Source organism: Hyperolius riggenbachi, chromosome 1, assembly GCF_040937935.1.
Source record: "Hyperolius riggenbachi isolate aHypRig1 chromosome 1, aHypRig1.pri, whole genome shotgun sequence".
Taxonomy (NCBI): Eukaryota; Metazoa; Chordata; class Amphibia; order Anura; family Hyperoliidae; genus Hyperolius; species Hyperolius riggenbachi.
In genome coordinates, this window is record NC_090646.1 from 521,336,411 (window position 1) to 521,352,398 (window position 15,988).

At 48.6% G+C, this 15,988-nt stretch overlaps 1 protein-coding gene across 4 annotated transcripts in view; it reads left to right on the forward strand.

Annotated features, from left to right (window-relative positions):
- Positions 1 to 15,988, forward strand: part of ATXN2 (ataxin 2) — a 145,793-nt gene that overhangs the window by 116,435 nt on the left and 13,370 nt on the right. For all 4 annotated transcript variants that reach the window (XM_068245574.1, XM_068245592.1, XM_068245582.1 and 1 more), the window contains one exon: positions 14,898 to 15,043. In XM_068245574.1, the coding sequence (XP_068101675.1) occupies positions 14,898 to 15,043 (146 nt within the window). The remainder of the gene's footprint in view (positions 1 to 14,897; positions 15,044 to 15,988) is intronic.

Sequence of the window (15,988 nt, forward strand, 5' to 3'; positions counted from 1 at the left end):
TTTTAGTTACTGAAAAATGCTGGTGACACTTGATAAAGGAGGTTAGTCCTCCGAAACGTTGTATTCATGCCAGTATTCTTTCAATAAAGTAATAGAGCAAGTACTAGATGGTGCCGGATTCTATCTTTCTACACTTAAATATTTATAGTTTGATGCAAAATAAAATTGAGAGATTTTTCAAAGGACCTGTGAGCTCAAATAGCAATTTATTCCAGCTATGAAAACTGGTACTTATTCTGTCTCTTGCATAGAGATAACAACTGGAGTTTCTCAACTCTTCCTGTACTGGAAACAATTAGACTGATGTATCTGATCTTAATGTTTTATTTCTTAGCTGTGCTACACATACAAATCATAATATCATCATTTTTTTTTTCGCTTCAGTGTCTCTTTAACAGGGCTGTGTATTTTGTACAAAAATCATCCGACTCTGACTGCTCAGTTTATGAAATCAATGACTCCGACTCCAGGTGCCCAAAATTGCTCCGACTCCACAGTCCTGGCATTACACTATACGTTTTGTCTTATCAATTGAGCCGCTGATGGCTCGATTGATAAGTTCAGACATGTCCGATTGCCTGCCGGATCAATTCTGCACTGGATACCCGCGGGCAGGGCAATGGAACTAAACGAGCGCAATTTAAAGAAGCGCCCACAGGGACGAGCGGGAATCGATCCAGGTGCGCGCGGGGTTGCGGCGGGAGTCGATCCGGCGGCTAATCGAGCCGCAGAATCGTATAGTGTATGCCCAGCGTTATGCTGGAAATACACTGTGACGCCGGGCGACGCCCAGTCGTCCGAGGATTCGCGGCCGAGTGTCCGATCGCAACCGTGATCGGAAAACTGACATTCTTTATTTTTAAAATAGAAGTTTTTCCTTCCTGCCTTCCCCCCCCCCTTTTGCCATGAGGGCTGAATGGGCCTGCGTTAGCATATGGCTAAAGCAACCTGGTTTAGCAAGAAATCCTGTTAAGGCTCCCGGAAAAGCTCTGGTGACACTAATGTGCTAATTGGGCAGAGCTGAAATACCAACAGAGTCTATTCAACAGGGGAAGCTAGCACAGCATGAGGTCTATTGACACCTACATTCCTCCCAGTCTTGACGGCACCGACTAAACTGAGTATGGAATGCATGGTGTTGATAACTTTGTCACATTTTGCAAATACCATCCATGGGAGGAATATGAAAATTACATAATTTTGTTTCCCTAATTCTGTAGAATATGGTGATACTAGACATAGCCAGGTAACCCGAGCAGGGGCTGAGATATGAATAATGGGGTCCCCGTGCGCCCCAAATATTGCAAGTTTGATGTCCTATGAACGTGTATTCTCAGCCCAATCTGAATATGAAATCGGTTTGCATGTGCGACAAAACCCCGGCGGGGTATGAAATTGGACATATTTTGTGGATGGCTGGAAGTTCCTCCCCTGAGAACTCACTGCCTGACACGCCCCTGGGCTGAGCTTGAGACTCCGCCCAGAAATGTCAGTGCTCAAAACTGATTGCATGAGGACCCCCAGCCAATTCCCCCACTTTCCATCATACCGAAAAGACTGCCACTGCTTGGGGAAATAGCAGTGGCCATCTTGCAGGCGGAGCAACGGCCATGTGGTTCGGCCATATTGCGAACTAACTGCAACAAAGGAACTTTGTCTTTTCCCGAACGGACTTTCCACAGAATCATAAGTATTCGTTCTTTTTATCCCCTTTTCTTTTATGTACTGTGTTATCACTGTCTCTCATCGTTTAATTGTTCACGATTGTCTGTATATATTAATTATTTATATTGTAACAAATAAAGGCTTTTTAAAAGGTCTTTACCTCTCAGTAAAACCTTCTATTCAGTATACACAGACGAGACCTAAACTTCCGAAGGGACGCTACTGTTTTGATAGATAGATAGGAATTGCACAGTTTTAACCGGTTGTTTGTTTCACAGGTCTATAGCCAGTTAGCAGTTATCTCTGGGCTGATAGAAAACAGAGATGGTGGCAAATCTACCCCTGGGTTGGAGTAAAAGTGTATTTTCGTAACCTCACAGGCTCCCTACTGCGTCGTGACGCTCAAACTCCGCCAATTCTACGCAGATTGCGTCCATAGCTCTCAATCTGTGTGCTAGAATCGGATCGGACGGTTTTGCGTGTTCACGGCCAGTGGGGCTCTTGTGACAGTGGTCGGCAGCGTTTGGGATCTGTGTGTGCTGATAGTATCTCAGGTAGGGCTATCGAATTAGCCCTATCGAGAAACGAACTAATTCGTTGGTAGTGACTGAGTGCAATATATTTTTCATATATACAGAGAGACTGTGTAACCAGTACCCCTCCCCTAAGTTTTCTTTTATTTGGCATGGAAATGTCCGGGAATTACAAGGTCATGGTCCTATCCGACCTGCAGAGTCTGTGCGAGGCGAGAGGCATGGACATCCGCGGCAAGAAACAGCAGGACCTGATAACGGACTTGTACCGATGGGATAGCCAGAATCTGCGGACGCTGGAGGTGTCCACTGTGGAGGACACCGGCTCATCTAACGCAAGTCGAGGGGAACCAGAGACTGAAGATCCTGTGCGTACCGAGGTTGAGCAACCCGCGGGCAATGCGGCAACAGATACGCAGGAGGCTGTCAGTGTGATCCCCGACCCCAGAACCCCTGAAAGTACTCGCCTGGAACCGGCCAGTACTGGACTGTCCAGTTATGTTGATCCAGTAATGCAGCAGGCATTGCAAAAGCTGATGGAAACTGATGTGGACAAGTACCTGCAGTACATGGCGGAGCAAAAGCGAGAGGAACGCCAATCTGCAGAGGCGCGGGAGAGACGACAGCATGAGCTGAACATGGCGAAAGTGCAGCAAGCCAGCCGGAGTTCAACGCCCAGCCTCCCTGCTGAAGGGACTGCCGCTCCAGTAAGTGCAAAATTTAAATTTGCTATTATCGAAAAAGACACTGACATTGACTTGTTTTTGAGGTCTTTTGAAAAGGCCTGCCGTCAGTATCGTCTGTCCCAAGACCAGTGGGCCAGACATCTGACACCCTTGCTGCGCTACAAAGCGCTTGATGCTTTCTCAGAGCTGCCTGTGGAAAAGGACAATGATTATACCGCTATAAAGGAGGCTATAATCACTAAGTACCAGCTGACGCCAGAAGCCTACCGGAAAAGGTTCAGGTCCTGGCAGAAAAAATCTACTGATTCTTATCAAGATGTGGTCAGCAGTCTGCTCACCACACTCCGCCAGTGGACGCTAGGCCTCACTAAAGGGTCTTACGGTGTCCTGGAGGACTTAATCGTCCTGGAGCAGTTTCTGAACATTTGCCCGGCTGATGTACGCCAGTTTGTGCTGGAGCGCCGACCGGCGTCAGCGACGGTCGCTGCAGACCTCGCTGAGACCTTTGCAACGACCAGGGTGCCGGAGACCCGCAGGACTGCCCCATCTAGCTGGAGAGGAGGTCAGTCCCACAATTTTGCAGACTCTCCTACCTCTGTGAGCCGTGCGCCCCAGAGGCCCTCCAGCGCAGCTGCTGCGTCCAGGCCTGCAGTAACAGAGGGCATCACCTGTCACTTTTGCCGCAAGCCCGGACACATGAAGTTTAACTGCCCGGAGCGGAGGCAGACCGCGCCAGCTCCTGCACCACCTACACCTCGCCCACGGCAACTGCCGCCAGCCAGCGCACCCCAGCCGGGAGCACCCAACAACGTCATGTTCGCAGGTGGGAGAGGGATCCACTCCGCTACGAGCAACCACCAGCTGGTTACAGTGAACGACCAGCTTGTTACCGGTTTCCGCGACACTGGAGCGGATGTCACCCTGGTGCGTGCGCACCTGGTCTCGACGGAAAATATCCTCCCTGACAAATACCTTACCCTCACTGGAGTGGGGGGCACTCTTTCTCGCATTCCCCAGGCTCGGGTGTCCATCGATTGGGGGGTGGGGGTTCAAGAGAAGGTTGTTGGGGTCCTGGACCAACTGCCGGTCCCAGTTTTGTTGGGGACCGACCTGGGCAAGCTTGTGTCCTATTATGAACCTGCCCCAAGCCCCTCAGACTGCCAGGAGGGAGACGGACTCTCCGCCCACACTAAGGTACTTTGCACCAAGGGGCAAGAACAGGGGGGAGGTGGGTTGAATGTGCCCAGTCCAGGGGTACCGAGTCCAATAGTACCTGTGTCACAGGTACCTGTGTTTGATATACCGATTGTTTGTGATGAAAATGTTGTTGTACCTGTCACTGTAATTCATGCATGCAGCCAGGATGTGAGTAATGCCAGTATGTGCCAGTCTGAAGGTGTACCTGTACTGGCAGTAACACGCAGCCGCGCTGCTCAGAACCTGGGCTCAGAGCAGGTGGAAGAGGTTCCGGCCTCCTCCCCCTCCTCTGACCACAGGGATGGTAGCCTTCAGCCACTAACTGCATATGCCACGGGCCAGCTGGCTGAGAGCGAGAGTGCTGCATTTGTGCAAGCACTCCAGACTGACCCTAGCCTCGAGGCACTCAGAAGGCAGGCTTCGGAGCCCCTCACGAATGAAGATACCTTCAAGGTATATTGGGAAGGTGGTAAGCTGTACAGCGAGCCTGTACAGCCCACCGAAGGTGAAACAAGTGTGGGTACCAAGTTGCTTGTGGTACCCAGTGCCTTCCGGGGGCATGTGCTGAAGTCCGCACATGACATTCCCCTGGCAGGGCACTTGGGAATCCACAAGACACTTGACCGTATCCAGGGTCATTTCTACTGGCCCAGGATGCGGATCGATGTGACCAACTATTGCCGCTCATGTACTGTTTGCCAAAAGGTAAAACGGGCTGGGAACCCCCGCAAGGCTCCCTTGTGTCCACTGCCAATCATAGGTGAGCCCTTTCACAGAGTGGCAGTCGACATAATTGGACCATTGCCCACTCCCAGCAGCAGTGGCAAAAGGTACATCCTGACGGTGGTGGATTACGCCACCCGCTATCCTGAGGCCATGGCGCTTTCCTCCCTGAGGGCGGACAAGGTAGCAGACGCGCTACTTAACATTTTCTCCCGAGTCGGGTTCCCTGCGGAGATGCTCTCCGATCAGGGATCCCAGTTTATGTCCGAACTCATGGAGGCCCTGTGCAAAAAGATACACATGACGCACATTGTCTCCAGTCCCTACCACCCGCAGACCAATGGACTGTGTGAACGGTTCAACGGGACGCTGAAGCAAATGCTGACCACGTTTGTTGAGTCGCAAGGTGGGGACTGGGAACGATACCTGCCTCATCTGTTGTTTGCGTACAGGGAGGTGCCGCAGGAGTCAACCGGGTTTTCCCCGTTTGAACTCCTGTATGGGAGGAATGTCCGAGGACCCTTACAATTGATGCGGGAGACATGGGAGGGCAAGGGCGACCCCACTGATGTCTCCGTGGTCGATTACGTCCTCAAGTTCAGGGACAAAATGGAGTCCCTGTCCGCAGTAGTGACCAACAACCTGGCCCAGGCTCAGGCCAAACAAAAAGCATGGTACGACCGCACTGCTGGAGAGCGGTCATTTGATGTGGGTGACAAGGTATATGCCCTTCTTCCCGTGAGGCAGAACAAGCTGCAAGCAGCCTGGGAGGGGCCTTTTACTGTAGTGCAGCGGTTAAACCCTCTGACGTATCTAGTGAACATGGGGGGCAGGAAGCAGAAGAGCTTTCATGTAAACATGCTGAAGGCCCACCATGACAGGACCCAGTATGCGCTGCCAGTGTGCAGCCGGTTAGAGCAGGGAGAGGCAGACCCCCTGTTAGACCTGCTGGCTGACGTACGAGATGTGGACGGCGACCTAAACGTCAATCCACAGCTCGCCTCAGCCCAGCAAGAGCAGTTACAGAAGGTGCTGGGCCAGTACCAGCACACCTTCTCCGGTATCCCGGGGCGGACCAGTATGGCGGTGCATGGGGTAGATACAGGTACCCATCCCCCCATCAGGCAATCCGCTTACCGTGTCTCTCCCGAGGTACAGGCGGACATGCAGAAGGAGGTGAGGGAGATGCTGGAGTTAGGGGTGGTTCAAAAGTCCAGTAGTGCCTGGGCAGCCCCTGTTGTCCTGGTCCCCAAGAAGGACCAGACAACTCGGTTCTGCGTAGACTACAGGAAACTGAACGCCATCACCACTACAGACGCCTACCCCATGCCTCGCATTGATGAGCTGCTAGATACACTGGCATCAGCCAGGTACCTATCAATCATGGATCTGAGCCGGGGGTATTGGCAGATACCACTTGCACCTGACGCGAGGCAAAAGTCGGCCTTCATCACCCCTTTCGGCCTCTTCGAGTTCACGATGATGCCCTTTGGGATGAAGAACGCCCCCGCCACGTTTCAGCGGGCCGTGAACGACCTGCTAGAGGGAATGCAAGGGTTCGCTGTAGCGTATCTGGATGACATTGCGGTGTTCAGCCCCACCTGGGAAGAACACCTCAAACACCTGTCCCAGGTACTAGAGAGGCTGGCCATGGCCAATCTGACGGTTAAACCGAGTAAGTGTCAGATTGGCATGACCGAGGTGCAGTACTTAGGTCACCGGGTGGGGGGTAACACCCTGAAACCTGACACGGGAAAGGTGGACGCCATCCTGGCATGGCCTCGACCTATCACGAAAAAGCAGGTCCAGGCGTTCCTGGGGACCGCCGGCTACTATAGGAAATTTGTTCCCGCCTATAGTACACTGGCGAAGCCCCTGACCGATGCCACTAGCAAGAAGCACCCCAAGGTTGTTAGCTGGACCCCCGCTTGCGAGAATGCCTTCCAGGCCTTGAAGCAGGCCCTCGCAAGCGCCCCTGTGCTTCAGGCCCCAGACTTCAGTCGTCGGTTTGTGGTGCAAACCGATGCCTCTGACTACGGTCTCGGCGCAGTCCTCAGCCAGGTGGATGGAAAGGGGGATGAACACCCTATCCTCTACCTGAGCCGGAAGCTCCTGCCCCGAGAGGTAGCCTACTCCACAACTGAAAAGGAGTGCCTGGCGATCGTGTGGGCCCTACAGAAACTGCAGTCGTATCTGTACGGCCGCTCCTTCACGATCGTCACTGATCACAATCCCCTGAGTTGGCTAAACCGTACTGCTGGAACCAACGGCAAGCTCCTACGGTGGAGCCTGTCATTGCAGCAGTACGACTTTACGATCCAACACAAAGCAGGCAGCCGACACCAAAACGCTGATGGGCTGTCGCGGTGTCAGGGGGAACCCGACCCAACAGCGCCAATAGCTGCTACGGAAGGCGTCCTGTTGACACCTCCCTGAGCAGAGCTCGGGAAGGGGGAGGTGTGACGCCGGGCGACGCCCAGTCGTCCGAGGATTCGCGGCCGAGTGTCCGATCGCAACCGTGATCGGAAAACTGACATTCTTTATTTTTAAAATAGAAGTTTTTCCTTCCTGCCTTCCCCCCCCCCCTTTTGCCATGAGGGCTGAATGGGCCTGCGTTAGCATATGGCTAAAGCAACCTGGTTTAGCAAGAAATCCTGTTAAGGCTCCCGGAAAAGCTCTGGTGACACTAATGTGCTAATTGGGCAGAGCTGAAATACCAACAGAGTCTATTCAACAGGGGAAGCTAGCACAGCATGAGGTCTATTGACACCTACATTCCTCCCAGTCTTGACGGCACCGACTAAACTGAGTATGGAATGCATGGTGTTGATAACTTTGTCACATTTTGCAAATACCATCCATGGGAGGAATATGAAAATTACATAATTTTGTTTCCCTAATTCTGTAGAATATGGTGATACTAGACATAGCCAGGTAACCCGAGCAGGGGCTGAGATATGAATAATGGGGTCCCCGTGCGCCCCAAATATTGCAAGTTTGATGTCCTATGAACGTGTATTCTCAGCCCAATCTGAATATGAAATCGGTTTGCATGTGCGACAAAACCCCGGCGGGGTATGAAATTGGACATATTTTGTGGATGGCTGGAAGTTCCTCCCCTGAGAACTCACTGCCTGACACGCCCCTGGGCTGAGCTTGAGACTCCGCCCAGAAATGTCAGTGCTCAAAACTGATTGCATGAGGACCCCCAGCCAATTCCCCCACTTTCCATCATACCGAAAAGACTGCCACTGCTTGGGGAAATAGCAGTGGCCATCTTGCAGGCGGAGCAACGGCCATGTGGTTCGGCCATATTGCGAACTAACTGCAACAAAGGAACTTTGTCTTTTCCCGAACGGACTTTCCACAGAATCATAAGTATTCGTTCTTTTTATCCCCTTTTCTTTTATGTACTGTGTTATCACTGTCTCTCATCGTTTAATTGTTCACGATTGTCTGTATATATTAATTATTTATATTGTAACAAATAAAGGCTTTTTAAAAGGTCTTTACCTCTCAGTAAAACCTTCTATTCAGTATACACAGACGAGACCTAAACTTCCGAAGGGACGCTACTGTTTTGATAGATAGATAGGAATTGCACAGTTTTAACCGGTTGTTTGTTTCACAGGTCTATAGCCAGTTAGCAGTTATCTCTGGGCTGATAGAAAACAGAGATGGTGGCAAATCTACCCCTGGGTTGGAGTAAAAGTGTATTTTCGTAACCTCACAGGCTCCCTACTGCGTCGTGACGCTCAAACTCCGCCAATTCTACGCAGATTGCGTCCATAGCTCTCAATCTGTGTGCTAGAATCGGATCGGACGGTTTTGCGTGTTCACGGCCAGTGGGGCTCTTGTGACATACACCATACAATTTTCTGTTAGTTACCTGCCAGATAAAGTTCAACATGTTGGAATTTTACCTATCTTACGATCTATCTGCCAAGCAATTAGGCATTGTTATACTCAGCAGGAGATAAACAGAAGACAATGCACCAGAGATAATGACCATTCTCTACAGAAAATAATCTAATTATGCATTCTAACAGAAAAGCTAAAGCCCAATCTACATAATACGATTCTTTGTACGATTCGATTACGATTCTATTTACGATCCGATTAAATCAGACATGTCCGATCAGGATTCGATTCAATTTGATTGTTTTGCAATGGCAAATCGAATTGAATCGAATCCTGATCGGACATGTCGGATTTAATCGAATCGTACAAAGAATCGTATTGTGTACATTGGGCTTTATGCTGGGAACACACGACGCGATCTGGCGGCTCGATCAGCCGCCGGATCGACTCCCGCCGCGTCCCTGCGGGCACTTATCTTCTCCGTTTCTCTTCATTTTCCGCCCGTGGGGATAGAGTGCGGAATCGATCCGCCGCGTGATCAGACACGTCGGAAATTATCAATCGAGCCATCAGCAGCTCAATTGATAAGAGAAATCCGTATGCCCAGCATAACAGAAAAATCGAACAGAAAATTGTATGGTGTATTACCAGCATTATGCTGGGCATACACGGAATAGATTATGCGCCGGATCAAGCCGCTGGCTCGATCCCGGGTTGTCCCTGCCGGCGCCTGGATCGATCCCCGCTCGTCCCAGCGGGCGCTCCTTATCTGCCCATTCTCCGCCCACGGGGATCGAGCAGGGTCACCGGACCTGTCGGAAATATCAATCGAGCCATCCGCGGCTCGATTGTTAACCACTTCCCGACCGCCTAACGCACAGGGGCGGCCGGGAAGTGGAGCCCTTAAGGACCAGCTCACCCACAGAGGCGGCGGTCCATTTAAGGGCATGGGCGGAGCGATCGCGTCATCCATGACGCGATCCTCCGCCGGCGCCTGTCACCGCTCGCCCACCGCAACATCCCGCCGGCTATACGGAAGCGCCGGCGGGATGTTAACCCCGCGATCGCCGCATACAAAGTGTATAATACACTTTGTAATGTTTACAAAGTGTATTATACAGGCTGCCTCCTGCCCTGGTGGTCCCAATGTCCGAGGGACCACCAGGGCAGGCTGCAGCCACCCTAGTCTGCACCAAGCACACTGATTCCCCCCCCCCCGCCCCAGATCGCCCACAGCACCCCTCAGACCCCCCCCCTGCCCACCCCCCAGACCCCTGTTTGCACCCAATCACCCCCCTAATCACCCATCAATGACTCCCTGTCACTATCTGTCAACGCTATTTTTTTAATCTCCCCCCCCCCCCCCCTGCCCACTGCCCCCTCCTGATCACCCCCCCCCACCCCTCAGATTCTCCCCAGACCCCCACCCCCGTGTACTGTATGCATCTATCCCCCCTGATCACCTGTCAATCACCCCCTGTCACTGCCACCCATCAATCAGCCCCTAACCTGCCCCTTGCGGGCAAACTGATCACCCACCCACACCAATAGATCGCCCGCAGATCCGACATCAGATCACCACCCAAGCGCAGTGTTTACATCTATTGTCTCCTCTAAACACCCACTAATTACCCATCAATCACCACCTGTCACTGTTACCCATCAGATCAGACCCTAATCTGCGCCTTGCGGGCACCCAATCACCCGCCTACACGCTCAGATTGCCCTCAGACCCCCCCTTATCAATTCGCCACTGCATTAGTTACATCTGTTCTTCCCTGTAATAACCCACTGATCACCTGTCAATCACCCATCAATCACCCCCTGGCACTGCCACCCATCAATCACCCCCTGGCACTGCCACTCATCAATCAGCCCCTAACCTGCCCCTTGCGGGCAATCTGATCACCCACCCACACCAATAGTTCGCCCGCAGATCCGACGTCAGATCACCTCCCAAGGGCAGTGTTTATATCTGTTCTCTACCCTAAACACCCAATAATTACCCATCAATCACCCCGTCACTGCTACCTATCAGATTAGACCCCTATCTGCCCCTAGGGCACTCAATCACCCGCCCACACCCTCAGAATGCCCTCAGGCCCCAGCCCTGATCACCTCGCCAGTGCATTGCTTGCATCTATTCCCCCCTCTAATCACACCTTGAGACACCCATCAATCACCTCCTGTCACCCCCTAGCACACCTACCCATCAAATCAGGCCCTAATTTGCCCCGTGTGGGCTCCTGATCACTCGGCCAAACCCTCAGATCCCCCTCAGACCCCCTTCCGATCACTTCCCCAGTGCATTGATTGCATCTATTTTCCCCTCTAACCACCCCCTGAGACACCCATCAATCACCTCCTGTCACCCCCCTAGCACTCCTATCCATCAGATCAGGCCCAATACAACCTGTCATCTAAAAGGCCACCCTGCATATGACCGGTTCCACAAAATTCGCCCCCTCATAGACCACCTGTCATCAAAATTTGCAGATGCTTATACCCCTGAACAGTCATTTTGAGACATTTGGTTTCCAGACTACTCACGGTTTTGGGCCCGTAAAATGCCAGGGCGGTATAGGAACCCCAGAAACTGACCCCATTTTAGAAAAAAAGACACCCCAATGTATTCTGTTAGGTGTATGACGAGTTCATAGAAGATTTTATTTTTTGTCAAAAGTTAGCGGAAATTGATTTTTGTTTTTTTTTCACAAAGTGTCATTTTTCACTAACTTGTGACAAAAAATAAAATCTTCTATGAACTCGCCATACACCTAACGGAATACCTTGGGGTGTCTTCTTTCTAAAATGGGGTCACTTGTGGGGTTCCTATACTGCCCTGGCATTTTAGGGGCCCTAAACCGTGAGGAGTAGTCTAGAAAACAAATGCCTCAAAATGACCTGTGATTAGGACGTTGGGCCCCTTAGCGCACCTAGGCTGCAAAAAAGTGTCACACGTGGTATCGCCGTACTCAGGAGAAGTAGTATAATGTGTTTTGGGGTGTATTTGTACACATACCCATGCTGGGTGGGAGAAATAACTCTGTAAATGGACAATTGTGTGTAAAAAAAATCAAGATTGTCATTTACAGAGGTATTTCTCCCACCCAGCATGGGTATGTGTAAAAATACACCCCAAAACACATTATACTACATCTCCCGAGTACGGCGATACCACATGATTGGCACTTTTTTGCAGCCTAACTGCGCTAAGGGGCCCAAAGTCCAATGAGTACCTTTAGGATTTCACAGGTCATTTTTGTTTCAAGACTACTCCTCACGGTTTAGGGCCCCTAAAATGCCAGGGCAGTATAGGAACCCCACAAATGACTCCATTTTAGAAAGAAGACACCCAAACGTATTCTGTTAGGAGTATGGTGAGTTCATAGAAGATTTTATTTTTTGTCACAAGTTAGCGGAAAATGACACTTTGTGAAAAAAAACAATTAAAATCAATTTCCGCTAACTTGTGACAAAAAATAAAAACTTCTATGATCTCACCATACTCCTAACGGAATACCTTGGGGTGTCTTCTTTCTAAAATAGGGTCATTAGTGGGGTTCCTATACTTCCCTGACATTTTAGAGGCCCTAAACCGTGAGGAGTAGTCTTGAAACAAAAATGACCTGTGAAATCCTAAAGGTAGTCATTGGACTTTGGGCCCCTTAGCGCAGTTAGGCTGCAAAAAAGTGCCAATCATGTGGTATCGCCGTACTCGGGAGATGTAGTATAATGTGTTTGGGGTGTATTTTTACACATACCCATGCTGGGTGGGAGAAATACCTCTGTAAATGACAATCTTGATTTTTTTACACACAATTGTCCATTTACAGAGTTCTTTCTCCCACTCAGCATGGGTATGTGTACAAATACACCCCAAAACACATTATACTACTTCTCCTGAGTACGGCGATACCACGTGTGGCACTTTTTTGCACCCTAACTGCGCTAAGGGGCCCAAAGTCCAATGAGTACCTTTAGGATTTCACAGGTCATTTTGAGAAATTTTGTTTCAAGACTACTCCTCACGGTTTAGGGCCCCTAAAATGCCAGGACAGTATAGGAACCCCACAAATGACTACATTTTAGAAATAAGACACCCCAAGGTATTCTGTTAGTAGTACGGTGAGTTCATAGAAGATTTTATTTTTTGTCGCAAGTTAGCGGAAATTGATTTGTATTTTTTTTTGTCACAAAGTGTCATTTTCTGCTAACTTGTGACAAAAAATAAAATCTTCTATGAACTCACCGTATTACTAACGGAATACCTTGGGGTGTCTTCTTTCTAAAATGGGGTCATTTGTGGGGTTCCTATACTGTCCTGGCATTTTAGGGGCCCTAAACCGTGAGGAGTAGTCTTAAAACGAAATTTCTCAAAATGACCTGTGAAATCCTAAAGGTACTCATTGGACTTTGGGCCCTTTAGCGCAGTTAGGGTACAAAAAAGTGCCACACATGTGGTATCGCCGTACTCGAGAGAAGTAGTACAATGTGTTTTGGGGTGTATTTTTACACATACCCATGCTGAGTGGGAGAAAGATCTGTTAATGGACAATTGTGTGTAAAAAAAAAATTAACAAATTGTCATTTACAGAGATATTTCTCCCACCCAGCATGGGTATGTTTAAAAATACACCCCAAAACACATTATACTACTTCTCCTGAGTACGGCAATACCACATGTGTGGCACTTTTTTGCAGCCTAACTGCGCTAAGGGGTCCAAAGTCCAATGAGCACCTTTAGGCTTTACAGGGGTGCTTACAATTTAGCACCCCCCAAAATGTCAGGACAGTAAACACACCCCACAAATGACCCTATTTTGTAAAGTAGACCCTTCAAGGTGTTCAGAGAGGGGCATGGTAAGTCCGTGGCAGATTTCATTTTTTTTTTGTCGCAAGTTAGAAGAAATGGAAACTTTTTTTTTTTTTTTTGGTCACAAAGTGTCATTTTCTGCTTACTTGTGACAAAAAATATCTTCTATGAACTCACTATGCCTCTCAGTGAATACTTTGGGATGTCTTCTTTCCAAAATGGGGTCATTTGGGGGGTATTTATACTATCCTGGAATTCTAGCCCCTCATGAAACATGACAGGGGGTCAGAAAAGTCATAGATGCTTGAAAATGGGAAAATTCACTTTTTGCACCATAGTTTGTAAACGCTATAACTTTTACCCAAACCAATAAATATCCACTGAATGGGTTTTTTTTAATCCAAAACATGTTTGTCCACATTTTTTGCGCTGCATGTATACAGAAATTTTACTTTATTTGAAAAATGTCAGCACAGAAAGTTAAAAAAAATCGTTTTTTTGCCAAAATTCATGTCTTTTTTGATGAATATAATAAGTAAAAATCGCAGGAGCAATCAAATAGCACCAAAAGAAAGCTTTATTAGTGACAAGAAAAGGAGCCAAAATTCATTTAGGTGGTAGGTTGTATGAGCGAGCAATAAACCGTGAAAGCTGCAGTGGTCTGAATGGAAAAAAAGTGGCCGGTCCTTAAAGAGAAACTCCGACCAAGAATTGAACTTTATCCCAATCAGTAGCTGATACCCACTTTTACATGAGAAAAATAATGATTTTCACAAACAGACCATCAGGGGGCGGTGTATGACTGATTTTGTGCTGAAACCCCTCCCACAAGAGGCTCTGGTACCGTACGGTACTCTGGGCAAACTGTCACAATGTAACAATGTTCAGACAGGAAATAGCTGTCTGTTAAAGCCAGACCAGCTAGAAACAGCTCCATAATCTGCCCACAGTAACAATGTCTCCATGTAATACAAGTCAGAATGTGAATCTGGGAGAGGAAAGATTTTACAATGAGCAAACACTGACTAAATCATGTATACATAATTATTGTAAAAATGAAGCACTTTTTTTATTACATTATTTTCACTGGAGTTCCTCTTTAAGGGGTAGAAAGCCCTAGGTCCTCAAGTGGTTAAGAAACAGTGTATTCCCAGCATTACACGCCCAGTAGCCATTGTGCTTTTACTAATCCTATCACAAGGCTGTAGCTGTCTCAGATGCAGTTACAGAAATCTAAAATCCCTTTTTGGAAGAAAATGACTTCTAATATAAACACTTGAATTTAAAGGGATTGCTTTTTTTTTTTTAGCAACAAAATGCATCACTTTAAGTGGTGGCTAACTATTGCCAGACATGGCTTGTTTGCTCAGATTGCTGTTCTTTGTCTTAAATTTCACCTTTTTGTTTTGTTTCTAGTCTCTACAAACTCATTAGCCCAGCAGTATGCTCACCCCAGTGCTGCTTTACATCCTCACCCACCCCATCCTCAGCCTTCAGCAACACCTACTGGCCAGCAGCAGTCTCAGCATGGCGGTAGTCATCCAGCACCAAGCCCTGTACAGGTAAAAAACAAAAACCTACCTTACTTTGTGCTAAGAATAAACCTGTCATGAAGGAAATGTCAAGTAAAACTTGCACGGTCTAAATATGATTGCCTTAAATTTTTATTGCATATGTTACTTCCATTAAATTAGCGCTCCACCCACCCACTAGGAGTGCTTTCTAAGCACTAGTGCTTTGAAAAAGCTCTTGTTAATGCAATGCTATTGTGGATTTGTTTAAATTAACATTGCTCAAGTGGGATCACACCCATAGCATTACATTAGCAAGAGCTTTTCAAATCAAATCACAAAGCGCTCAGAAAATCGCTCCTAGTGGGTTTCTGGCCTAAAGGTGCCTATACATTACTTTTTTACCTGGCATATTCGATCATTGATTGAATCTGCCAGAGACTGTGGAAACCTGACCGTAATTTCAATTGATTTCAGTCTGGAATCAATCAAAACTATTGATCTGACAGGCTGAAAAATCTTGCTTGGAAGAGGGAGTTCAGGCGTGCAGCAGTAGTGGTGTTCAATTCCTGCACAACCATCAGACCCCCGGCCAGTCTCACTCATCTAAAGTGTGTAGCCCCACCCCACCCCACCCAAGGCTATGCAATGTGTTGCAGCAAAAATGCATCTCCTCCTGTGTCCTGCATCTTCTCTCCATCGCTGCCAGGGCACTTGTACCATGTGACCTGGCGGCATGTAAGTACCACCAGGGTCAAAGGATACAGGTGCCCCAGTAGCAATGAAGAGGATACAGGTGGATTGTGTTCTGCTGCAACACTTTTGCTCAGCCCAGGGGAGCACATATATGTGGTGAGAATGGGGGGTGGCAGGCATGAAGGCGGCTCCACATGTGCAGAGTACATCTATTTATATACATTTAAAAATTACTAATTATAACTTCAAAATGGCCAATGAGAACTAGCTGTATATGCACTGAGGCCCTTAAAGACTACT